Source organism: Hippocampus guttulatus, chromosome 10, assembly GCF_054856545.1.
Source record: "Hippocampus guttulatus isolate MCC_2025c chromosome 10, RoL_Hgut_1.0, whole genome shotgun sequence".
In the NCBI taxonomy this organism is placed as follows: Eukaryota; Metazoa; Chordata; class Actinopteri; order Syngnathiformes; family Syngnathidae; genus Hippocampus; species Hippocampus guttulatus.
This window is the reverse complement of record NC_141270.1, coordinates 3,364,480-3,390,963: the sequence shown is the minus strand read 5'-3', so window position 1 is coordinate 3,390,963 and position 26,484 is coordinate 3,364,480. Positions and strand designations below refer to the sequence as shown.

At 43.9% G+C, this 26,484-nt stretch overlaps 1 protein-coding gene across 3 annotated transcripts; it reads right to left on the bottom strand.

Moving 5' to 3' along the window:
• Positions 1-560: 560 nt before the first annotated feature.
• Positions 561-25,682, bottom strand: LOC147198927 (receptor-type tyrosine-protein phosphatase epsilon-like). 3 transcript variants are annotated; one of them, XM_086121973.1, is made up of 21 exons: positions 25,478-25,682; positions 21,470-21,697; positions 15,437-15,508; positions 15,250-15,346; positions 14,929-15,002; positions 14,328-14,464; positions 14,079-14,169; positions 13,918-13,994; positions 13,797-13,833; positions 12,781-12,878; positions 11,461-11,580; positions 10,147-10,310; positions 8,850-8,985; positions 8,500-8,649; positions 7,523-7,616; positions 6,196-6,272; positions 5,926-6,060; positions 5,637-5,762; positions 4,579-4,730; positions 2,051-2,186; positions 561-1,906 (listed from the first exon to the last, which is right to left on the bottom strand). In XM_086121973.1, the coding sequence occupies exons 3-21, from the start codon at positions 15,501-15,503 to the stop codon at positions 1,832-1,834; spliced, it is 2,043 nt and encodes a 680-aa protein (XP_085978099.1). In that variant the 5' UTR covers positions 15,504-15,508; positions 21,470-21,697; positions 25,478-25,682; the 3' UTR covers positions 561-1,831. The 3 variants fall into 3 exon arrangements, with proteins under 3 accessions (XP_085978099.1, XP_085978102.1, XP_085978101.1); XM_086121976.1 differs by having other exon boundaries at positions 7,523-7,613; XM_086121975.1 differs by lacking the exon at positions 25,478-25,682 and adding an exon at positions 25,254-25,385.
• Positions 25,683-26,484: the final 802 nt, after the last annotated feature.

Genomic DNA, 26,484 nt, shown 5'->3' with positions numbered 1-26,484 from the left:
TTAAGATCTTTCCTAGGAGCGAAACCCTTGTTTGTCCGTTATCGAGCACATCCGTCATCATGGTTGCTCAATTATTCACCGAAAAGAGCGCGCGCGGTCGCTTAGCTATTAAACTGTTGGTTAAGACGCCGTAAAAGTTCAAAATGTCTTCGGGTTGTCATTAAAAACTAAACAAAGTGTCACTCGGTGACAAATATTTCACGATTAGAAGCGGGGGTGGGGGGGGGGGTCGGCGCCTCTAATCAAACATGCATGGCGGAGAAATGGCAAGCGTGTCAAGAAGAAGGAAAGAAAAGCGGAATATGATCCCTGACAGCCGGAGGAAAGAAAAAAACATGTCTGAATGACATGTTTTTCGGGGAGTGATTAGACAATATTTTCAAGACGGCTTAATGGCATTTTTGCAGTGTCAGGCACGCGAGCGCTAAGTAACATGGCCACCGGCAAGAGACGCAAGTTGGCCACGTCGACTCAAACGACAACAGACAGCGGCTGCTCACTTATTCATACGAAACCCAGTGGAAGACTTTTAGCGACAGAATTGAATGCAGGTTGCATCGTTGGAGGAAAAAAGGTCCTGAATTATTTTATTTTTTTTAAATCAGAGCCCACAAACACATTTGAACCTTATTTGTCGCAAAGACAAAGTATACATATGCGTGTAAAGAAAAGAAAGGCATTGTGGTTCAGAAAGAGTCAAGCAGAAAGAGTTGAGAATGCTTTTCCGACAGTGGCGCGGTTTCAGAGGTGCCTTGAGATCCAAATCCCAATTTTTTTTTCAAGTGACCATGCTCTTAACGCAACCCTTTCATGCACCCTGTAACCCGATAATATGGTCATCTGTGCACTGTCCCTGTCCCTCAAAGGTTAAAAACGCCGTCAGTCAGGAAAAGAGCACTCGAGAATATCGTAGTTCATATAAACATAATAATCAAGGAGGTTTAATTCCACTTTCTTTTTTTCTTTTTTTACAGACCTATACACCGATACAAGTATTCACTCTTGAAGACCCACCAATACCGATACCAAGTACTGATACCACTAGTCCTTAAGATACAACAAATTTCAATGAACACAAGGATGGATAATTCTGAACATGGCCCATGTGTCCAACATCCACAGTTTAGCAACAACTATTGGCAAGAAAGACTTAATCTACGTCTGATTTGTTTTTTGTCTTAGGTACTGGTGGCTGGTATCGGCATCCTTTGCGACAACCCGAAACCATGGGAAAAAAAATGTATCTGGTAAGGGTACTAGCCCACCTTGATTAAAATCCTAACACAAACAAAGAAGCACGTCGCCACGACCGCGACTCCTTAAACAGCAGCAATGCGTAGCGTCTCGCAGAGGATAAAGAATATATGTCTGTGAGTGATGGGATATTGTCCATCCGTAAGTGTTGTTGCACTATCAGTATCGAAATATCAGTTCCTTAAAGTGTGAACACTGCCACCTAAGATGCTATTTGCTAGCCTGGCTATGGCTTTTTCCATTGCGCGTTCGCATGAAGCTAGCAGACTGCACGGCAACGCCGCGCGCTCGTTTGTGTACTTTAATGTACTACAATGCGTACTTTCTATTTTCACCGCTATCTCAAGGCACCACCGTATTTACATCATGTTACTCTACCTATTTTCATGTACTAAGCAAGTCTTGTCAAGTCAAATGTCATCCTAAAAGAGGCGCAAAAGGACGGATATGTTTGCGCATATTACAGTATGATACAAAATGTAAAACTTTAGAAAATGTACATTCAACAAACCAAAAAATAAATAAAAGAAAGTCGATTGCATAAGTTGATTGGAAAGCAGACAGTGGAAAGTGTGCCTTATTTAAAGTTGGCGTAGTCCGAGAAGATGTCGACAAAATCCTGCACCACTCGGTAGCAGAAGTCGTATTGCTCCTGGAAAACAAACCACAAATTAAAAATAAAAAAAAAACAAGACCGCATTCCGACGCGACGCGATACACAAGGCGTGATGTAAAAAAAAAAAAAAAACCCCACAAGCGATTTGACTTGTTTTTGTGTCTCATTTGCAAACATTACCACGGTCTGCACCATGTGCGGCCGCTGCATGCGTAAACTCTTGACGGTCTGGAAGACGTCAAGCAGGCCCTCCGCCTTCACGCGCTCCAGAATGTTGCTGAGGGCGATGAAGGTCCCCGTCCGACCGGCACCGGCACTGAAAGACCAAGACGGGATGCTGTTTCAATATCACCGGGCGCTTTCCACTTTCAACACCCCAAATTTTGATGTGCTATTGAATGGAGATGTTAAAAATGCATGCTGGTCAAAGTTCCACTTTTTTATTTTAGGTAAATAAACTGCAAGCAAAGTTGCAAGGTATCATAGTCCGCTGGTCCCCAACCTTTTATTTTTTATTTATTTTTTGGGCCAAGGACCAGATTCACGTAAAGACATTTTGACGGGCCAGCACAGAAACAAACCAAAAGTAATAATAAATAAATACATTTTAAGAAATTTTAAGTTTGGGGTGTATCAGTCCCAAAATAACACGAATCTGTCCAAAAAAAAATAATTAAAAAAGAACCGCTCCCACCCCGAAAATGTTATAAATCGGTTCCACTTTAAAATGTGCCGTTTTGAATTGTATCGCGTCTCGCATTCAGCGATCGTAACAAATCGTCTTTTTATTGGAGAGATGCACGCCGCCAGTTAAATACAGAAATTCCCGTTCCGCTGAACGTAGCTGTCGTAATTAGTGGGAAGCCATGCGCTTGTTTCTCTTCAACGAGCCGGTCCCATTGGACTAATCTTTCTTTTTTTTTTTTTTTTCCTTTAAAAAACTCCAAAGGCTTGTCTTTTAATGTCGGGTGCTTGTGTTCCACGCGCCAACGTAATTTTGATGGCTTCATTGCCTCATTTGTGAGCCGGCCACCACATCCTTCCGCAGAGCAGGCTCGTGCGCGTCGGATTGTCGATATCGTCTCTGAAAAAAGTTCCTTCTTTTGCTTGAAAGTTGTCAGCTCTTCTCCTGTTTTTTTTTTTTGGCGTGTTCTCCTTTTTGAAGAAGCTGTCCAAACATGGGGGTTGTTTTTTTTTGTTTTATTTACTCATTTTTGGGCTTACTTTAGTTCCCTCTGGGATGTTGCATTTTGACCGAAGCGTCGGTGGATTTTCAAAATAAAACATGCTTGAGATTTTAAGGGTCATTATTCCCAGACAACGAACAAACTCTTGACTGAGACAATGAGTGGTTATCGTCAAGCGTAACCACACCCAAAAAAAAAAACAGTTTTCCCTTCAATCTTGACTTCATCCGCACACAGCAATTTATTCTGTTACACTCTTTTGTTTGTATTTTTTGTTTCAGTTTTAGTTGGACTTATTTTCTCATTTTTGTCATCCCCTCAAAATGACTCAACACACAGTCATTAGCATTGAGGCAGCTGGGCAACAAAAGTGAGCACACCCCCGCCCTCCAAGTGAAAATGTTCAAGCTGGGCCCACTTTTCTATTTTTTTTTTTCTCCTCAGTGTCATGCGACTCATTCGAGTTACAGGGTCGAAGGTGCGAACGAGGAGCGGGTGTGTTAAATTTGGTGTTATCGCTCTCATGCCGCTCACTGCAAGTTCAATACGGAACCTCCTGGCAAATGCACTGAAACTTGAGACGAGAGAAACGAGCTGTCGGCTCTCGTGTCGAAAGTAACCTTGAAACGTCGTATGCCAGTCAAGAACCGAAGACCCTCTGTGGCTTTTTGCGCCGATTTGGTGGATCGTAGTGAGGTGTTGCGGGGTCCATCTTAAGCACCCACTTAAGTTACCAAATACGGGCGACTTATCCTTGAGCATGTATGCCTTTCATCCATTTGAATGCATCGGTCGGCGAGAGGAAAGGTGACCTCTGCGTGGGCTAATGGTGCTAATAATCCCCCCGCACACCCCCCCCCCCCCACTTAAGAAGAGGCTAAGCCGAACGCTAACACTAATCAGCGTGGAAGCTGAGTGTTTGACTGAGCTGATGTTTACTCGTGATGGCGGGTTGGCGAGGGAGCGAGCGCCGGAGTGATGTGCAATTTGGACGAGTGCGGCGAGACGCCGGGGGATCGCCCAGGGTTAGCCTCGCTCCCGGGAGGCGGCAGAAAAGGGGGGCGGGGCGGGGGGGAACGGCTTTAAAAAGCCCCTTTTAGGCAAGCGGTGATGAAGGCAAAGCGCGGAGTGATGACACCATTTCCTGTCGTTAGCTCATCTTATCAGATTAATCATAGTGGGGAGTCGGAGGATATTTCACTTTGAGAGGTTTTAATTGACTGCGAATGGGTGGATTGGATCGATCCCACCGGGCCGTCGCCGCTTTCGAATCACTTCACCTGAAGCTAGGTTCTGATCAAAGCATCCGCTGAGAAGTCTTTATAAAGGATCACATAAGTGGTTTAGGCGTAAGAACAGCCGCTCCGCTGAGGCAACGCGGGGACTTTCTGATAACAGACGTTCTAGAAACGAAAAACGTGTCGTTTGAAAAGGAAAAGGCCTTCCGATATCACTCACGACTCCAACTTACAAAAGAAACGCTCGTCGGCAGCCTTGGTGGCAAATCGCGAGCGGTCTCACCTGCAGTGCACCACGATGGGACGGTTTCCAGACTGCTGCTGCTGCCTCTGCACCGAGGCGATGATGTCGATCATCCCCCGGCCCTCCGTCGGTATTCCGATCTCGGGCCATCCGTGGAAGTGGAAATGACGCACGTGTCGAGACCGCTTCTCCTGGCGGGGATGCGGAGGAGCCGTGATTTCATAATTGCGCGGTTCGAAACGAAGCTAGAGAATTGCGAGCGTACAAAACGGCTGGGTTGAATATTAGATTTGCTGCTCGTTTGTTCGAGCATCTGTGGCTTCAAGGGTTATAACACCATTTGCTAGATGCTAACTTGTTGCCTACCGTTGCCTACGATGCGTTCGTTATTAGCAATGAATAAGCGGACAAAATGGTATTGCCACAATACGTACTACAGTGATACCTCTACTTGGGAAATTAATTGGTTCTGGAAGAAATTTCTGAACTCGAAAACTTTGTAAGTAGAGATGCGTTTTCCATGTTAATGCCCTAATCCGTTCCAAGGCCCCCCAAAATTGAGACAAAAATGTTTTATGAAGCATAAAAATGCATCAAAATATGTAACAAGTACATGTTACAATGACAATATTGCACAATAAATGAGAGTTGTGCATCATGTAAAAAACAAAGAATAGAGTAACGAATAAAAATGATGGTCATTTGTGTCCTCATCTTTTTTTGCCCTGTTTAGATCATGTTCATGTTTTTTTTGCCTTGCGTTCTTCAAGAACTGATCCAAGGACGTTTGCTTTCGTCAGCTTTTAACAATCCTTCGACAATGCAAAGTGAGCGACCGTATCTTGTAAGTATGTTGCGTTCACGAAACTCGGAGCTGCGAGTAGCAGCCCACACTGTATTTTTTTACCTTTCGTACCTTGAAATTTCTTTTGTAACAAGAGGCAATATTTTCCTACTGAGGCGTTTCATCACTTGAAAATTTCGTATGAAGAGACGTGAGTAAGTAGAAGTACCACTGTATAAAAAAAAAATATATATATATATATATATATATATATATATATATTGCTACCGTGGTTGTCGTTTCTACTACGTACTGCTGTGCAGGTGAGCACCAAGTCTTTGAGAGTGAAGGTTTCGCCCTGCGAGTCTCCGCTCAGCTCCACGGTGTAGTCTCCAAATGTCACACTGCCCTCTGATGGCCAATACTGGAAACACTTTTCCTGTTGGGAAAGGATTGATATGGATCTACTTTTCAACACGGGAGATGACTGGGAGGGGGAAGAAACAAAACAACAACCAAAAAAAAAAGAGAAACAAATCACAAAAAAAGGAGGGAAACATGTAAAAAATAAAAGGTAGGAAAAATCATGCGGCGTGCTGCACCTGCTCCCTCTCCTTTAGTTCAGTGAGCATAACGATCGAGTGGCACCTCCACTCCCACACCATCCTCCAGAAGTCTTCCGCCGTGTGAGACAGGGGGGCCTGGGTTGCGATGAAATAGTCCTTCTGCCTGTAGCCCTGCAGGGCACAACACAACACTCGGGGAACGATGTTTTGCATCGTTTCAGAAGGAGCCGATGAGCTTTATATTTATACTTCTATGGGAAAATCTATAGAGGAGGTCGCGGCGGCGGCGCGGCGGGGGTTGCTTACGTCAATAAAAGAGGCATTGATGTAGTCGGTGAACTCCTGCCCTCGTTTCACTGAAAGTATGACTCGGTTGAAATCATCTGTGCCAGGAACAAAAAAAAAAAAAAAACAATAAAAAAAAGAACTTTTTCAAGCCAATAAAAGTAAGAAGAAGAGGAAAAGTGTCACTTGGGTCCAAAACAGCACGAGAACTCACAGATGTATTTTACAGCTCATACAGAAGAGTCTCCATGTGATGTAACCGTAATAAAGGTCTGTTGACCCATTCGTTCATTTTTGCACTTGTACTCAATTCTGTTTATGGTCTATATGAACCCTTTCGGGCACAGCGGTCACTACGGTGGACAGCTTATCGTGTTATCAGGTTACGGGGGTGCATGAAAGGGTGAAACCTAACACGGATGTTTTTGGAGGACCTAGAACAGTGGTGGGCAAACTACGGCCCGCGGGCCGAATCCAGCCCGTTGGTCTTTTTAATCCGGCCCGCCGAAGGTTGGTCCACAATTAAGGTTCAATGTGAATGATTGCATTCATTTCAATTGGACTTGTAATGACAGGCATTTCACCGCCAGGTGGCGCATTGACTTGAAGTTGCAGAACACGGGGAGGCGAGGCAATCTTTTCGACCACCTAGTACCTCTGTATTGCTCTACTTCTACTGGTCTGATCACAACCCATCTGCAGCGATGCACAGGCTAAAATAGGTCATCAACAACACTTTTGTCATTTAAAAAAAGTATATTAATACCGTACTTTCATGCTTTTGTTCTGTTGATGTTTGATATGGACTGTCAACAAATGCAGTTTTTTTTTTTAATGTACCATAGCTCGTGCTGACCTGGCCCTGCTGTCAAATTTTAAAAGTCAATGCGGCCCCCGAGCCAAAAAGTTTGCCCACCCCTGACCTAGAATATCACATGCCAATTCCAAAAGAGGAGGCCCCCCCGAGCGGAGAGATTTGAATAGAGGACCTCTCAATCATGAGGCAGACATGTTCACCACTCGTCTATTCGTGCTACCTTTATGAATCATAAATATTGATTAAAAAAAAAAAGAAAGTTTTTTAATCTGTGTAATATATATACTAATCACTGAAAAATAAACGGCATTAAAAATGCAAACAATGAAGCCGTACTGGAGCGATCCTCCTACAAAAATTGTACTTGATAAGCCCTTGCCGCACGCTTCGTTCAAACGTGAGACGTGATTACGTAATTAGCCGCACGTCCGTTGTACGACATGGATAGAGATCGCCCCGTCGCTTTGATGCAAGACTCGGATGTGATGTATTATGGAACCGCGCAAGGGGTGAAAATTCAGTGTTCCTTACACGGGATGATCTGAAGTACTCGGTTCTTCTTCATGTTGGCTGGGAGGTTCCCCGTTCTCATGTTCTCCTTCATGATGCGCACGTTGGTCAGCTTCTGTCGGGATGGGGGGGAGGGGGGGGGGGGGACATGCGGCAATATTGATGAGATGCAAAGAATGACTAAACTGTACTTAAATAATGACTCAGTTGAAATGCATTGCACTTAAAAGTTGAATAACAATTCGACTTTAATGTTCAAAAATAAAACTGTGCTTAAGACATTCAATGAAAAATGCAAAATACAACTGAGCTGCACTATGGCAGTGATTTTCCGTGTACCCCTAGTGCTAAATTATATATTTTTTAAAAAACAAACAAATTTTCCATGTACACTTGAAATTTGTATTTCATTTCTTTGCTTCGGCAGTCTTTTTCGAGTTTGAATGTTTTTGCTTTTTTTTTCCCCGCTTCTTCCAACTCCTTTGCACCATGTAAACTCTTCTGAAGAAGGTCATCTTTTATTTTCAAACTTGAACTTCTCCCGCTCTCGTCTAAAGATCTTCTGTTACATATTTGTGTTTATTAAAGCAATCCATCACGGTTTAAATACCGTTCATGTTTTTTTTTTTTGTATTATCGCTGGGGCATACCTAATGTTTTGACCCCAGAGTGTATTTCCAAAGTGCTAAAACATTTACTGCCTCGAGTAAACAACCGCAACAACAAAGTTCTAATCAGCAGAGAGGTGTTGAGCGGGGTGGCGTGGGGGAGAGGGAGGGGGGCAGAACGGCTATGAGTAAAACATGAAAACTTCCCACCCGGCTCCCGTTAATTCTGCGTGACAGATGGAGGCCCCTTATAAAGCGTTGTTTTTTAATGCCGCCGCCGCTCAGAGCGCCACCCTGGGCCAGATCTCCAGGAAAATACCGGCATGTTGGGACGATTCATTACTGAAAATGTTTCAAGCGCTCTCTCTCTCTCCGTTTCTCTCGGCGTACCCGGAACTCCTCCTCCAGGCCCAGTCTGTCGTGGGGGGCCCTGGTGTTGTGAAGCCCGTGCAGATGGCCCTCCAGAGAGCACACGTCCAGCTCGGTGTCCCCGTACAGGTAGTACTCCAACAGGGCCTGATAGATGAAGGAGTACTGCATCTGTGGACCAGCACAAAGGAAGTCAGGACCACCGTCCCCCGCCCCCCCCCCTCCCCCTCACCTCCTTCCTCTTCCAGTATCACTGACAGTTTGTTTTGCCGTCTTTTTTTTTTTTTTTGTTTGTTTGTTTTGTTTGCCTTGCACCGCAACGGCAACTGTCAGCGGGCAGGCACGGCGGGTCAGCAGGGGTCAACGCTTACATCGGTCTGGATGAGTTGACAGCGCTGCTCTCGTATTCTGCTCACAAAGCCAAAGACGTCCACCCTCTGCTCCGTGTGCATCATGTCGATCATGCTGTCAATGACAATGAAGGTGCCTGTCCTCCCCACGCCCGCGCTACAGGCACGCATACACACACACACACACACACACACACACACACACACACACACACACACACACACACACACACACACACAGAGAGAAGACAACACTTGTCAGACAACTTGTAAGATGGGTGGAAAGAACATCACTTCCCGCAAGAACAACAACACACACAGTACTGTGCAAAAGGTCTTGAGTCACCAAAAGATTTCTTATTGATGGTTTCCCCTTTTTTCAAAATATTTTGGCCAAGTAAAACAATCAAATAATATATTTTAAAAAAAAGAAAGAAATGGGAATATATTTGTAAAATGGTGGCGTATGGGACGAGAAAGAATTCGTAAGTAAATAAAAGCCTTAATTTTTTTGTTTTTTTTCCTAAGTGGCAGCATGTTTTTGTTTTTTTGTTTTTTTTCTAGGGGTTCAAGGTTTGAATTAGGCTTTACAAATGTTCTTCCAGGAATTAAGTGGGGTCTCTTGCTCTGGATAAATATTAATAAAATACAAAAATAGCGTCCAAATCTGATACAGGGGAGCAGCTTTTTCGTTGCATTTGACATAAAAAAAAAAAGTACAAACAGTACTTACATGACGGATTTTGGCAAGTATTCTCTCGTTTTGCATTGCACGCACGCAAAAAAAGGGTCACAAGTGTGCCCGAACTCTCTTGCCAAACAAGTAGAAGCTGTTCAAGCTGCCGACAGACAATCTCCCTTTTTGCTTCCATTTCCTGTCAAAGGTGCAAAATCCGAGCACCAAACAATTTTTTCCCCCATATACTGTAATGTCTATTATTGCACCGACAAAAATGAGCCGTGAATGACCACGTGTATGCATAACGCAAACCCCAGCAAGAAATTTACAAGGCTCATTTCAGCAGAGGAGCGTTGGAAAAACAACCGTGAGCACCTGTTGCGGCAGTCGGCTTGACCAGTCAAACAAAGGTGCACGTATGCACCTAACCGGCAGGAAAAATGTCCTCGTTACGGAATAATTAAACAGCCTATATTAAGGACTCCAATGCTCAATTTGTTTGGGGGGGGGGGCGTTGTGTTAACCGGGGTTCATAATTACAACAATCTGCCACTCTTGAATAACTTTTGCAAAAACAGATGATGCAAGAGAGGGAGAGCGCGAAAAAAAAAAAAAAAGTCCTAATTGTGTTCTTCTTACCTGCAGTGCACCACAATGGGTCCGGCGTAGGGCGGGTTGACAGCCTTGACCTTCTTGAGGAATTTCAGCATGCCTATAGGCGAGAACGGCACCCCGAAGTCTGGCCAGCTGGTAAAATGGAGCTGAGTGACCAGGCACGGGGCCCGGGGTCCATCACTGTCCTGCTGTGAAGAACAGACGGGCCCAGTTAATGCCTGCACGTGAGTAATGTTCACCGTGAGCGCGTGCGCGAGCGCTCGCATGCACGCGCGGCGATTGCGGGCGGGCAGATGACTTGGGTGAGTGAGTGGCTCTTTGTTCCGCACTCGCGCTTCCTCCTTGAAATTGGAATACAATTGACACACAAAAAATAATAATAATAAAAATTAGGAAGTATTATAGTCTTCATGGGAGCAAAATGTTTCCATATATTTATTAGCATACTTTTCCTTTTGGCTTAATCTCTCCAAAGGTTGTTTGACTCGTACGTGGTGAGCGTGTCATCCCGTTGACAAAGTCAGAGCGGCTGTGTAAAGTTTAGCTGCGGGTGTCCTTAAATAAAAGCGTCTTGAGTTATCTCGTGGATGAAATGGGCTATATGAATATATACTGAGCACAACTACCAACGCAACAATTTGGCTTCACCCCCCCCCCCCCCCCCCAAAAGGTTACAAAGTCAGAGAGGGTGTGAAAAGTTGAGATGGGGGTGGTGGGGGTCCGCTATCAAACGGAGGCGAGACAAAAGCCTCGCGACTCGGCTTTACCAAAGTGAAAAAGGCTCTGCGGCAAAACGACCGCCGCGAGGAAGAAGCCCCGCAACACACGGCATGTTGACTCTGTGAGTACATTGAACACATTAGTATATGGATATTATTTGGTTTTTAATCACGCGTACGACCCCTTTTAATATCCTCGATTGTTTTCCAGCCGCCGTTTCTCCTTATTTATTCTATTTTCTCTCCTTTTACCGCAGACTAAACAGTTTGAAAGCCCCTTCAGGGAGCATTACTTTTTACGTCTTCTCCATGCAGCTTTATTAGATGCTTAATTTTTAATAAGAGATTTGCGATTAAAATGATGTATTTTTAATGTCATTTGATAACTACGGTTGGCTGAAATATTAAACAATTTTTACGGTGTGCCTAATTAGAGACAATGCTCCCTTAAAAAGATTGCTGGGAAGGCCTGCTGCAGTGTAATTAAATTTTACTCGTGTGCTCTGGAAATCCATACATGGCACATTTTTTAATAAACCAACAGGTTTTCTTCTTTTTTTTTTTCCCAGGGGTTTAATGAAAAGAAATGATACTTGGATGTGTAGATTTTTTGACTTACATACTGAAGGCAGAATTTTCTAACGCTGTAGTCCACCAGAACGGTGACGTCCTCCATGGCCACTTTGATGTTGCCGTACATCCAGCAGCCCTTTTCTGGCCAATACTGGAAGCATTTGTCCTGATAACACGATAATTATGAATACAGTTTAGATGAATTGCAACCTACAAAAATGTATGGATTTTGGACGCTTTTAATTATGTGAAGCACATTGAGTTGTCTTGTGGAGGAAACGCAGCATATAAAGCTGCCTTGCTTTGCATATATGCTGAGCGAAACTATAAACACAACAATTTTATCTCCTATTTTCTATTTCTCTCAAATATTATTCACCAGTGGGTCTGAATGTTGTGGGCGAGCACTCTTTCGTCGAGATAATCCATCCGGTTTACGGGGGTGGCATATCAAGATGCTGATTAGACAGCATGAGTACCGCACAGGTGTGCCTTCGGCCGCCACTCCAAAATGTGTACTTTTATGGATATGCAACAGCTGAGGTGAATTTGTGAACAATATTTCAGAAAAATAGGCATTTTTGTATCAGGCCTGACCAATATGTATATTTTAAGGCCGGTGACAATTTGGATATTTGGCGGAATAAAATTCCGATCACAAATTATCAGCTGATTTGAAAAGAGCGAATATGGGTCGATTTAAATCAGCCGGCTATTGATACATATTTGCGTATGCAAAGAAAAGTCTTGGGTCTTTGAGTTCAGCTCATGGAAAATGGGATCAAAAACAAACATTTATCATTTTTTGCTCGGTGTAACCAGCGATTAAAGGCACTTGACTTTGGGCGTCCGTGTCAGTCAATACGATGTGCGCAAGCCAAGCTTCAACCCATTAGCGAGCCTCTCCGACTAATTATCATGAAGCCTCTCGGGGTCTTATCAACAATTATTGCATCATTGATTCCCGAACGCTTCTTCTCCTTCTTGTGCTGTATCAAACCTGCTGCCGAGCTCCCGGTTGATCGGCCCTTTGAGGCTCAGCTCATGCAAAAATCATCTGCTGGATGACAATGTGATTTAGTCATCTGAGGGACGGGGGTCAAAGAAATTACAAGTCGGTGACTTCGGGTCAGGGAAAGAGCAGACGGGAAAGCTTTTGTGCGGTCTAGCTGCATACTGTCGATTAGCCATTCTCAAAAGGTGGTACGCAAAACCGCGACCGTTTCATTTTGGAGGAAGACAGCACTGCTGCGTTTTAATGCACTTGGGGGAGCTCATTGTTTTGTTTTGGGGGGTTTTCAAGGTGGTACTTGGTGTATAAAGTTTGGCAACAACTACTGTAGGTAATAAAGGTTCGTTTTGAGACCTCTTTCCTTTCTTTCAGATTGGTCAGCATCACGATAGTTGCCGTCTTCTGCTCCCAAATCATCCGCCAGAAGTCGGCCACCGTCTCCAACTTTGGACCTGAAGCATAAAAATATATATTTGGAATAACGGGGGGGATACATAGAATACGAAAATAAATCAAAGGAGTAGAAAACATAGGGTACATTTGACCAAAAAAAAAAAAAAAAGACCGTAAGCAACCAGTGAAATGAATCATCAATGGTGTTGTTGACGTAGGATGACCACTAGAGGGTGCCATAGGTTACACGGCAACCAAACTGAACTCAACGACCTCATAACATCGGTTTGGTCATCATTTGAAATCTAAAGGGTTTTTTTGACAACAAAAAAAAAAAGAAGAGGCAACAGACCTAAACTAATGTCAAACCTCAGCCAGAGCTGTTAGCATAGTACTTTTGATCTGCTGTATATAGACCAGGATACAATTTTACTGTCATGGTTGCGAGAAATAATGAACACGCAGCTGTTCAGCAGCACATCGCTGCCGTCGGGAAGAAACCTCCTAATGACCGGCTGGATCGGATTGGCAGATATTTAGCATTTTATGTGAAATCGGCTCTAATGTCATAACTTGTTCAATAATTTAAGTTTTCTCAGGAAATACAATTGAATATTTTTTCCCCATTTTTCCTCAGTATTTTAAAATTATTTAGTTTTTTTGGTGAACTGAAGTGTCTATCAGCATATTGGGATAATTTTTAGGATTTTTATTGTTATTATTAATTTTTCTCCAATGTGGGTGTCAATTGTATGTGAATTTTGCATGTTTGCGGGCCAGGCTAGTTCCAATAGCGGGGTACAATGTACAGTCAATCAACAAATTGTTGAAATCAACTGGGCATCTTCTGATCTGATCGGTTACATTTTGTTGTTGTTGTTGTTGTTTTTTAACTGGCTTGATCCGCTCCAAAATCCCGATCGGGTCAAGCCTAAAACAGTACCTGTCCACTGAAACTACGTTGCATTTTTATTTACCTTGAGCAGCAATAAATTTCTTCTTTTGCTTAAACCCCTGCGCAAAAGAGCAGACTATTAACAGGCATCCGCTCGGAGCCATAACATGCCTTTCCAAAGCGATGAGGCAATTATGACTCACATCTATGTAAGAGGCGTTGATGTAGTCTGAACACGCGTGACCCATGTGACTGCTCAATAGCACTCTGGAATGGTCATCTGCAAGCGAGAGAGAGCCAATGTCAATAAAGGCAATATTGTCTTCAGGGTGGGGGTCGGCAGGGGGGCGGGGGGCTCGCTCACATGGCAAAATGTTGGGGTATCTGTTTTTGTCTCTGTTGTGCTCCTTGCTGGCCTCCTCAAAGGACCCGTGGCGGTAGTAACAGGGCAGCGACTATAACAAGAAAACCTCATGAGAAGGCGGGGGGGCGGGGGGGGTGGATACAGAACAACGCTGGACCTCGTAAATTTTTAGTGCGATTTTCAAGAGTTGGGCAAACAGCCAAGAGGACAAAGGGCGAGCGTCCGGTGCGTTTGCGCAGATCGACTTACATTGAACTCCTCTCGGAAGAGCTTGCCGTCATCGGCCGAGCGCGAGCGGTACTCCTCCTCCAGCGTGTCCAGCGGGATGGGGAAGTACCTCTTGGAGAGCGAGGGGGATCTGGGCAGGAGGACCACTCTTTGCTCTCCTGTGTTTCAAAAGGCATACATGGCGGTCAGAGGGCTAACGATTCCCAGTAGGCACCATTACGAGCCGGCGTTGCACCTGTAACAACATGCCCGGCGGCCGTTAAGATTTCCCACTTCTGCCGATTGGCGACAGAAATCATTTCTCCAACTCGTAAAACAGAGCGCCCGCCGCCTCGAACCGCGTGAAACTGCCTCGGCTCAAAATGTGGCCTTTCCGTTTATTTATATATATCCCCCCCCCCCCCGCCCCTACTTAAAATGAAAGTTTATAAGACTCCCGACGTGCTGGGAAAGCTAAGAGGCCGCCGCAAACTTCCCAGTTAGCTCAGACTACACACAGGGAATTGTTCTAGCGCCATAAAGAATGTAAATGCATGAATCAAATATCAATATTTAAAAAGAAAGAATAATAATAATAATCCAAAGCATTATGTTTTCATTGGGTTGTAATTACATTGAGTACCTTGTTCTTCCAGGAAGCCATTTGGAAGTTTTTTATCCACAGACGTAACCAGCGCTTTCCTGTGGTTCTTGAACCTTAAAAAGAAAAAAAAAAAAACAACAACTATGAGATAAAGTTAAATACTGTAATGTAAATAAAATATGCCAAAGTAGGCCATCAATCATAAAAGGTCATTCAACGTTCAGAGTAATATCCAAAATGTGAGAGAGACAAAGTTGTTTTTAGGTTTTTAATTTATCGTCTTAACTCTCTTGGCTTTTATACCTGTATGTCAGATTTTCTTCATAATTTGCTTTGTGTTGATGAGTCGCAAATTCCCACCTGAGGCAGTAAATGGTCAGCAGGACGACAAAGATGAGCACAAGGGACAAGATCAACGTGGAGGGCAGCACATGAGCACCCTGGTGTGTGGGGTTCCCTTGGCACAACACACAATCAAAATTAAATTAAAAAAAATAAAACGTTTTTCCACATTCCTCCCGCATTAATATCCTTTTTTTTTTTTAACCTGCCGTTTGGTTGTCATGAGATGAAAGGTTCGAGGCTGCAGAGATCCCGATCAGAAACAACACCATCGTCTCTACGGGAAGAAAGAAGAGAGAGGGCAAATAAACAGGCCCTGCAGTTTCACAGTATGTCCGCACGAGGGCGCTGAATCAACATGCAACGGAAGTGAAGACGCGAGAATTCACCTGTTCTGACTGACATTCACACCTATGGGCAACTTAGTCTTCAATAAAGCTATGATACATTTTTTTTAACAGAGGTATTTCAATAACATTACAATAGGAATATGAATTAAAATCACTTTTTTTTTTAAATGACTGGTTTCTTTTGACCCACGCTGTACTGACATACAATGTAAATAAATGCAGTTTTCATTGCAACAAAAGTTTTCAAATGTTTTGGGGATGGTACACCGCAAAACGCATTCTGTATAATGAACCGCATGCCGACAGTTAATTTGTGTTCTCAAGGTGACTTTACAAGAGGCAAGTGGAAAACCCTGGACCGGTTGCGAGGCATTTGCAGGCTGCCTATTAATAATCACAATTCCCATAGAAGGGCTCCCATTTTCCTTCCCTCGGCGTCCTCAATTGCAAGTTCGCACGTGTTAGAATAACCGTTAAAATGAACCCTTTCAAGCGCCAAGCAACCTGATCACATGATAAGCTGTCCACTGAAGTAACCGCTGTCCCTCAAAGGGTGAAAATGGCAAGGACAAAACCGTGAAATCATTTATTATTATTATTATTGTTTGTGAACACTGTTTGTTGTTGTGCAGCAATTTTGTATGTGTCATATTCCTTTTGAAGGACAGTGATATGACCATTTGAAGACAGCAGAGGAGTGTTAAACTCCACATATGCACAGTATCTAGGTTATAATCTTGACCAGATGGTGTTTTCTTTTTTTTTTTTTTTTCTTCCCTCTCACGGGCTGAGTCCTATTTATTCCTGCCTGCCAGCCTCCTCTCCCCACTGCTTCCCTGACATCACTTCACTTGCAAACTCCATTCTCACTTTTGTCCTTTTCCTTCTTCGATGCCGGGAGCCGATCAGCGCCGCCTCATTTATTTGGGGATTTCTTACAGGGGAACCGACGCGCCAAGACCCCGGACAAATGACACCAGGATTGAATCGGTGCCGACACTTTTCACTTCTGCGTCTTATTAGCGGCAAAATGTCGACACTTCGTGGTGCCATTTCTTCATCTTGTCGTCCGACTCCAACTGAGCTGAGCTGCCGAATAAATTGGGCCCCGATCTACCTAAACGGCTTTGAAGCAACATCTCGGCATCCTAATTCATCCTCATTTATAAGACCCCCTTTCTTGTTATGGAAGGATGAAATCACTCATTGTGCCAATTTACTTCTTCTGGGTCATCCAGGGGCCTAATTTGTGATGTTTGAGAAAGCGCCTCGCGCACAAGCCTGAGGGGCTTTCACATAAACGCACTTGCGGGCCCCTTACAGGAAAGTCAGCTGCATGTCAAAGTGTTATGAGACGACAAACGAGGACAGCGCGGGGGCGCGGGAGTTCCAGTGTTAGGAGGCACTGATGCGGAGAAGAGTGCAGAGCTGACACACATTGCAGAAAAAACTATACAGCCAAAAGCAGTGGATATTAAAAAAAAAAGTCCACACACCACTTCCAAATGCCAAGTTTTGGTGATACCAATTAGACCAACACGAATCATTTCAAAACTTCTCGAGCTGTTAACATGGCCCGCAACCTGTACCGCTAAAATGGAAAACAATGTAGTGAACTTTGAACTTTTTGGCCATAATTGCAAAATTGGTCTGGGATGTATTAATGAATCTTTCAGCCTTCCGCTGGGAGAAAAAGCATGACATGTCAGGAAAAGCCTACTAGAACATCTGATATGTATTTTTGGATCAAATAAAGGCATTTATATGGTGTCAGGTATGGGCCAACTCCGTTTAACATGAGCTTTAATTTTAATTCCAAAAGAAGCCGCAATCTCCTTATGAGGGTGTAAAAACGTGTAAAACCAGATGATTTATCACAATTATTTTCATCATCAATTGTGTTGATTATTTTCTCAGTTAATGGGTGAATCCCTTGATTCAAAAACAGGATTTCCCCCCCAAAATTGACAGTGTGGAAAATGCACAAATATAACCTGCCATAAAAAAAAATAAAAACTTAGCGAAAATGTCAATCAGTCGCTTTCAAAATAAAAGCAAGTGTTTGCAAATGTCTTATTTAGAAAGGCTTTCATGGAGGACACGAAAAATCTGAGGATTGACTGTTGACCTTCATGACATGACATGTTCTCATCTCCCCATGTATGCACGCTTGCAGATGTGTCCCACAGCCCATGGCCACGTGGGGGGGGGGATTCCCATTCTGAAGCGCTAACGAGCCGGCCGCGTTGGCATTCGAAGCAGAATCGGCACCCGGTGACCCAACACGCGCCCGCATACATGCAGGTCACCGCACGCTGCCTGTCGTGCGCGGTACGCATCAGCCGGAGAGCGTACGGGCATGAATGGAAAGGAGAGGATGGAAACCACCTCTGTCTCACTCAGCGGGAGACGTGCGGCATTAAGTTGCCTCAAGAATGAAAATCTCTATGCTTATTGTTTTTTTGGGGGGGGATTGGGGGGGGGGGGGTTATCCAGTAATGAGTGAAAAGAGATCAGATGCACTTGGGACAATATGTTTGGTTAAAAATGTCAGCGAATAGCGATACCAGCTGTTGGTATCAGGACGATACCGGTCTTATTTTAACAGATCGAGTAGTCGTGGCGGCTGCCGATAACAGCCAGTCATTAATAAATCTGACATCGAGTGAATCCTCCTTGGTAGGAACTGCTAACGTCCTTGTTTGTAGGTTTTTGGCATCGTGGTGAGTAAAATTGTATATATCTAACTCAGTGGAAGTAGTGGTACTTGACATCGGTGAGTTTCAAAGACTGAACACTGGTACTCGTATCGATCAGAAAAAAATGGTATTGAACATCCCTAGTTTGCAAGGAAATGAGTCCAGATTTATTTCCATTTTTTTACACTGTTTAGGCAATTTTTTTTCTGGTTATTTATTGCGTCACTTTTGGATTTGAGTTTCGGAGATGATGTAAGCACGGTTGTTTGCGCTACACTTTTTGTCCAGTCGGTGGGGGGGGGGGGGGGGGGGGGGAATCGGACTGCGCACGGACTTTGATGTGGATTGCTATCGGCAGCGACGTAGCATTCTTTTTTTTTAAATCATAGAGAGCATCATAAATGTGTCTGTTCTTTTTATTATTTTTTTTGTCTTTAGTTTATTAAATTAGCGATTGATCTCGAGCAAGATGGTGTTTTTGGAATTTCCTTTTATTTTAGAGCTCCAATTATGACATATCCTTGATTTAAACGAAGCAAAGTCTCGCCGGGCTGGCTGTCAGTGACAACTAACGCAATTACTTGCGGCTCCGGGTACCATCTTGGCATGAAACGAGTCCTGTGAATGAAATTAGGGGAAAAGCGTCCCATCCGCGCATGATGCAACGCTAACAATGAAGGTTGCGGCAAGCTGCTCCGAGCTTCCGGGCTAATTCTTCCTCTGCCACTCATGACGAGCGGATGAGCACTGCCTTGATTATGGCGGTGAACAGGCACTGAGGTCAAAACCACATCCCGAGATGATGTTGAATCCTTTTTAAAGGCCTATGCTTTATTGTTTTTTTTTTTCTTACACACACACCCCAGAAAAGAAGCCCAAAGCTCATTATTGGAAAAAAAAAAACATTTGACTGCAGATTTGCTGTATATCTTTATGCAAACACAAAGAATCTTAATATTTAAAATCAAGCATGATGAAATTGACACCGTGCTGACCTCTGGACCTCATTTAAACAGCTCTTATAAATAATGGAGCTATATAGGATGGAAAGGAATAGGGAAAAAAAAACCCATAATGATGTCATTTACACATAAGACACATGCTGATACAAGCTACTCATTATTCTAATGTATGCGGTGGAATTTAAATATCATGAATAAAGTTAAATATTGATTTAAATCAATGTCACTGAACTTTAATCATGCTTAAAATTTGCATGAAAGGTGTGGTTTGGTTATTCTGCGATAAGCGCGTTTAACCTGAAGCATGTTATGCCTCATTACAATATGGAAAAACATTTTTTGTTTTGTTTTGTTTGGACATTCACCACCTCAATGTAAACCGTGATGCAAAATAGTACAAATTAGAGATCATCTGTATTGTTGACTTCTTTTTTCGCTCTAAGTGATCCTGCTATTGGCACGTAAGCTATACTTTGAATCCCCCCGCCCCCACTCCCTCTCCCCATTTCCCGAAAGCTGCCTGCTAAGGTAATAAGATGTTTACACCTTCGAAGGAGGCGCCGTAAAGAAAAGCTGCCGGAATGGCTCACAGTCGCTCGGCAAAAAGTGCAAATTAGAAACTGAAAAATTGAGCGTGCCAGAATTTTTACGCTGCCAATGTGTCGCTTCACTCCAAAGGTTAAACAAAATAAATCCCTCCGCAAATCCCCGATTACCGGGGCTAAAAGGTGCAATGAGCCTGGAAGGTTTTGTGGACTACTTAGGAGGAAGTACTTGAGGTGAAATTGCGTCTGATCACACCTGCGCCCAGATACTGTGGCGGGCGGCCCTTCTTGACTTATGAAGAACGCAAACCTGGATACAACGTTATGCCCTTTCATTAAGAAGCCATTATGTGTGTAAGTGCCGCCGCAGTCAAAGAATTCACGCCAAGGTCGTCATCTGCAGACACTGCAAACATTTGAACCCTTTCAGGGACAGCTGAAAATGTTGCTTTTTTTTAATATTCATTCATCTTAATGTCACAGTTGTGCATCAATGGACCTTTATGTGTGTTGCCATTTTTTTTTTCATGCCTAAAGACTAAAAGCGCTTGAGGAAAAAAAATCCTGATGTAGGTTCTCATTACAGTGGTACCTCTACTTACGAAATGAATTGGTTTGGGAAGAAATTTCTTTTGGAAGTAGAGACGCGTTTTCCATGTTAATGCCCTAATCCGTTCCAAGCCCCCCAAAAGTCAGACATAAATGTTTTATGAAGTATAAAAATACATCAAAATATGTAACAAATGCATGTTCCAATTAGATTAATGCACAATGGGGCCATCTTTATCTGTGACCAAAACACCATATTGGATACGTGAAACAAATTAGAGACAATTATTATCCGTGTCTGATCGGATTTTTTTTCATTTGGCAGAATAAAATGAATTGGCTAATATTTTTTTTAAAAACAGCATTCTGTTTAAGAGAACTGAGCGGAGAGGAAAAATTTGCAAACAAAAAAAATAATGCAAATTTTTTTTGCAGCTTTTTTGGTGTGGAACGTTTGAACGTCATTATCTTTTGTCCTATGCGGTAATGTCTCGCACAGTGGAGTTTTGCGGATTTTAAAATTGTTAACCTTGGCCAATGAATCGCTCAGGCCCGAGTTGTTCTCAATGTGAGGTTCGAGTCGTGATGAAAATTCATGGAATCACGTCATAACAAAGCAACAAAGCATTCGCTTTGTGGATGAGTCGGCCAATTAAAAACCGAAACGTGGCCGCAATCCTAACTTTCCGAGTCAAAAGCGCCTTTGAGAGGAATCCACAAAATGGATTTGAGTCGAGCAGCACTGCCGTCACACATTGTGCACCGATCAATACCTTCTTCACAAACAAGTGGCTGCCTCTTCATAAAGAGATTCTTCTTCTCGTTTCGCCAGGGCGAGGGAGAACAAAGATGTGTTTATAAAAAATAAAAAATAAACTGAAAAAGATGGAGCTGGAATACAAACATGCCAGTGAAGTGTGGCAGCAAGGGGGGGGGGGGGGGGGTGAAGGGATCAATGTCTTGATTGTTGGTTCACACTTAAGCGGCTATATGGAAGACATCCTTGTTCGGGGGGGGGGGGGGGGGGGGAAGGGAGAAAAGCCGATGAAGCTTCACCACAGGAAAATAAACTTGACGAATCGCCACAACTAAGATCGCGATAGTGTCTGTGCAGTATTTTTCCGTCAACTCACATGTCCAAACAGAGCTGGCGCAGTCTTGCTTATCAGCGGAACCATGCGTCCATCGCGGCCAAGCGAGCCAACTTTTCCCAAGGCTTATTGCGTTTTCTCCCGTTTTTCGGGTAATGCTCACATCCTTTCAGAAGTGCCGGTTCCGGTTTGCGGAGGAAGAGACGGGCCGCGGTGTTGAGATGGCTCAGAACTTCAGATTTGGATCAAGGCACGTGGGCTTGCGGGAACCTGGAAAATGAATATCGTTGATTAAATCAAGCACAGCAAAACAAACGAACAACAACAAAAAAAAAAAAAACGCCAGAGTTGAGCAATTTTGGGGGGTTCTGAGCAAACTGCGGCTTTTCATGGCAAATGTCGGGCAAGGAACCCGATTTGGTCACTCAAAATGGACGCCACACGCCCTAAAGACGGTGCCAGCCAATCAGTAAAGAAAGACTATGAAAACAGTCAAAGAAGCCAAACAGGTAAGTAACTCAACTTTTTTAAAAAAAAATAATTTTCCAAATAAAACTCAATGTGTGCGGTTTTAATGTAAATACCAGCCTCATTAAAAAATAAATAAATACATCGAATTAAGACTGTGAAGGTATGTTCTTACTTTTGAGCGTGAGAAAGTGGCCACACAAGCACACAAACACACTCAAGAGTTGTTGTTTTTTTTCCACAAAGTGTTCCATGAATTGGCGAACATGTCACGCAATGCGTGAGTCCAATATTTTTCATGTCCACACCTCCAAAGCCAAAAGAGAAAATAAAATAAAAGAAACGCACATTTGTGCTTTTACAGAGTGAAAAACACCATCGAATCTGGCGCGAGGCATTTGTATGAGTCAGGTCAGTCGTGCGGCTGTGATACATTACGGTTCCTCCTTGGGCATGTATTATACATAGCGTACGACTGAGTGACGCATGAAGGTCGCAAGACAATCATGTTACAGACGCAAAGCTCACATGAACTTTGCCCCGGCTCGCAAATACAAATCCTTTTAGTGACTCCGTCAATCCAAAATGAAGTGCACAGAAAAGTGGGACGATTGGATCGGTGATCCTTGAACAAAATATGAAGCGAGATGAATCCTGACGGGGTCAGCGGTCACTAAAGTGGACAGTTGACCACATTATCAGGCTACAGGGCGCACGAAAGGGTTAAGAAGACGTCAAAAAGATTTGAATCGTGAACAAAGCGGGTCATCTGACCATATCGTTTGAAGGCTGGCGCTGAGGTTCCCGCAACGGAAATGTGCAATGTGTGTATTATCGTGGGTGACGAAACGCCTCAGCTGAATGATAATGGCAATACAAAATGCAGAAGCTCTAAGTTATTCATATCTCGCTTCCCCAAAAAGTCCGGTGGGAGGCTCGTATGAAGCCATCTTTGTATCTTGTTCTCCGTCCAGGCCAGCACACTCGCTCGCGTTAATGGGCGCCGGGCGTGCATGCGTCCACTTCCTCCCCCGTACAGCTCGGCCCACTGACTAAGAGTCCAAACATGCAGCTCATTAAAGTTTGATGGCGTCACAATCATTAATTCATGGCAAAAACAGGCGGCAAAGATGGCCGAGGGGCCGGCATTGTGACGGGATAACTGTTCGTTTTCTGCAAATTGGTTCAGTGACACTTTTAAAAAAAAATATCTCAACATTTTTCTGCATCTATTTCATCCACCGCCTGATAAAACCACAGAAGACAATCTCAGTTGATCTGTTTAATCCGGGTCATGGCACCAATTCAAAAGTTCTTCGCGAACTTCCAGTCAGCCTTTTTATCTTGAATGCTCGTTATGTTAACAGTAACTAACAAAAGATTGTATGTTCTCAGATCAGCTAGTTCATGGATGCCAGAAAGATTATGGATACGGCCCTGGAACCTCGAAAAAGGTCACAACGACACAACAGCCTAGCACAAGTCCCCGATTTGTGTGTGCCTAATCTACCAGGCAGCAGTGACAAAACATGTGTTGCACAGTCAAGCGGTAAAATGATTAATTTGACATCATCCACCCAAGGAACTACGTTGAAGTGAATTGGGGAGCTTTGTTTAGACAAAAAAAGAACCACAATGCGACAACACAGGGGTAGCAAAACTGAAAGAGAAATTGTGGCAAACCTTTCACCGAGGCTATTTTGAACAGCATGTCATGAATGGGGGGGAAAAAAAACAGGCATAATTCATGCGTAAACAAAACCAGGCTGGTCCGGCGAGTATGTCACTCTTCCTTCGAGAGGAGCAACTGCCGCAGAGGGATAACTGAGAAAGGTTATTTTCATGCCTCCGTGAACAAGGATGAGCGCAGTCATCTCCTCGCTTCGGGGGCCCCATGGTTCAAATCTCTCGAAATTGGTCAACTTTTGACACCAACGTACCACCTCCCACCATCATGACGGATATTAGAATCCGGTCGGGTAGCAGGCCCAAATGTTCATCGAAAGCGAGAATGAGATGACTGCAGAGAAAATACATGTGACGTTATGTTAAGACACGACCACGTGATGCAGAGTTTAAAAATTAACAATGCGGTTTAAAAGCTAATTTAAGGAAGCACTTCAATAATGATTCCATAAAAAAAAAAATAGTTAACTAAATATGTTGAACAAATCAGTTCTGAAACCTAACTTAAAAGTTAAATACAACTGAACTGTGCTTTTGTAGTGATTCTTTTGCATACGACCTAAGGGAGCCTAAAAATGTTCTAGCCAACAATGTTGTCCCTCGTGGAGCGAAATGCGTTCGGATCTTTGTCAAGATTTTGATACAGCTCATGGATCACATTAGACTGAAGAGGCGTACCTCATGACGCATCCTTTGAGGGTAAATCTGTTCACATCGCTCTTATTATTGTACTGTCAGGTAACCTAAAACTGCTAAGCCACTTGCAGTCCACATCAGATCAACGTGGATGTGTTTTGCCATCATCAACCGTCCATTTCCTGTCCGCCCCTTGATAATCGGCGAGCGTCACGAAAAATGAGTCTTCATATGTTTTCGTGCGTCCAACATCAGCTCACGTGCTGTATATTCCCAAAGTGTGTCAGGAAGTGGGCCGACGCGGGGAGGGTTGAGATGTGCGATCTGACTTGGTTTTCTAATATAAGCCTTCTCATCAAGGGACAGGAAATGAAGGTGACATAGTTTGTTGTGAATGAGGTTAGGGACAATTTATGAATTCATGAACCATCATCCTCCCCATCCGGCCACGGTTATGACTGCCGCTACTGAGTCAAAGACTGACGTTAAAAATCCAGGAAGGGGGGGGGGGGGGCAGAAAATATATTTTATTATTATTTTGTGGCAAAATATAGCAAAATGAGTGAAATTACCATTACTTTAATAACTATATCTATATATTAACTGTCTCGTCGTCAGTTGATGCATTAATTTGGTGATACTTTTCCCACAGGAGTCGAACCATAATTTTAATGAACCATGTTGTGAAATGAACGCTTTTCCAAATCGAGCCTTATCTCTCTGGCCGTGTTTTTCTTTTGTTTGCCGAAATGGGTAATCTGGTGTTCAGTCAAATAAAGGACTGTAAAAACCTCAAATGAAGTTGTTTAGCCCCCCCCCCCCTCCTTCACATTGTTATGATTGCAGCCTTGCAGGCCTCACTCGCGTGCACGCTTTACTACGGGTAACACCCCCCCCCCCGCCCCCCCATCCCTTTTCCATTCCTGTCTAGACCAGTGCGCGTCCTGCACATACCCAGAAAACGCCCCCCTTCATAAGATATTGATCGTGTTTATTTCCTACATTGACGGCGATCGCTCCGATTTGCTCCACTAACCTATTTCCCCCCACGCCGACATCTGAAGGAACGGCAGCGTGGATGACAACATCCGCGGCGATGCCCACCTTGACGCCGAAGAGGTGCCAACGTGGACCGATGGGTGACGCGAACATGCAAAAGGCGAATGGGGGCGGGGGGAGGAAAAAAAAAAAAAAGGAAAACGAAAAAAAAAAACATCACAGCTGGCTTGTTTTGCAGCGCTGCCGTTCTCCGCATCTTACCGTGCGACATGACCTCGCCTCCCGTCCGGTTTGCAGAGGCTGGCTTCTGCTTCTGGCTTTGATCCTTGGGGGTCAGGAGGGGGAGACAACAAACGGGCAAAACGATGACGAGTGGTGTCAAAACGTGCAACGGTTCATATTTGCGTCGGGTCTGAGTGTTCGGATGCGCCTGCCGCCCGAGCTTAGCCGAGTTATGGCAGCCTGCGTGGAGCCCCCCCCCCCTCCCCTTCCTCCCCTCGCCCCCATAGCCGCCTTCATACACCAGCATCCGGCTCGAGGAGGACACACCGACTGGCTCACAACAGCATCATTGCAACATGCGAGTTCAACTATTGTCTTATTATTCTATATTTTTTTGGAATGGCGGGCATCTCATTAAGTCCAGTTTGCTTTTTACACCCCGCCATGGTCATTTCATTCCTCACACAATAAAACAAGACCCTTTGTGTAGAATCGAATCAGTTCTTGTAGGTTGAAATGTCAACATTTTTAGGCGGACAGATGACACATGACGTAGCCATTTTTTTTTTTGTTCTACTTGAGCCATCCATTTTTTTATATCGCCGTGCCACCGTGGGCAACAAAATTATGTCAAACAAGTGCGGTGTGTTCTACGACCCACTGACTCCATCCAATTATCAGATTACAGAACGCTGCTTTGGCGATGTCAAAGCATTGGCAGCATCTGGCTTTTTGGCTGGTGTACGGACGAATAAATACATATCAGTTCTTGTGTTGAGTGCGTTTGCATAAATCCTGGAGGGGTCTGATGACGGCTCAAGTCTAGAGGCAACGGGCATGGCCAAACTTGGGAGTTTTCTCTCTGGAGATGCTTTGACGGGCCTTCACGTGCTGCTCATTTGGTGAAGGCATGCTCGAGTCGCTTGTTTGAGAGAAAAGTCCATTTCTTTGCCTTCAAAAAGGCGAATGGTTCACATGACAAAAGTGTTTTTTTGTGTGTGTGTGTGTGTGTGTGTATTTAGATGAGCCACGAAATTTCAAGTTTG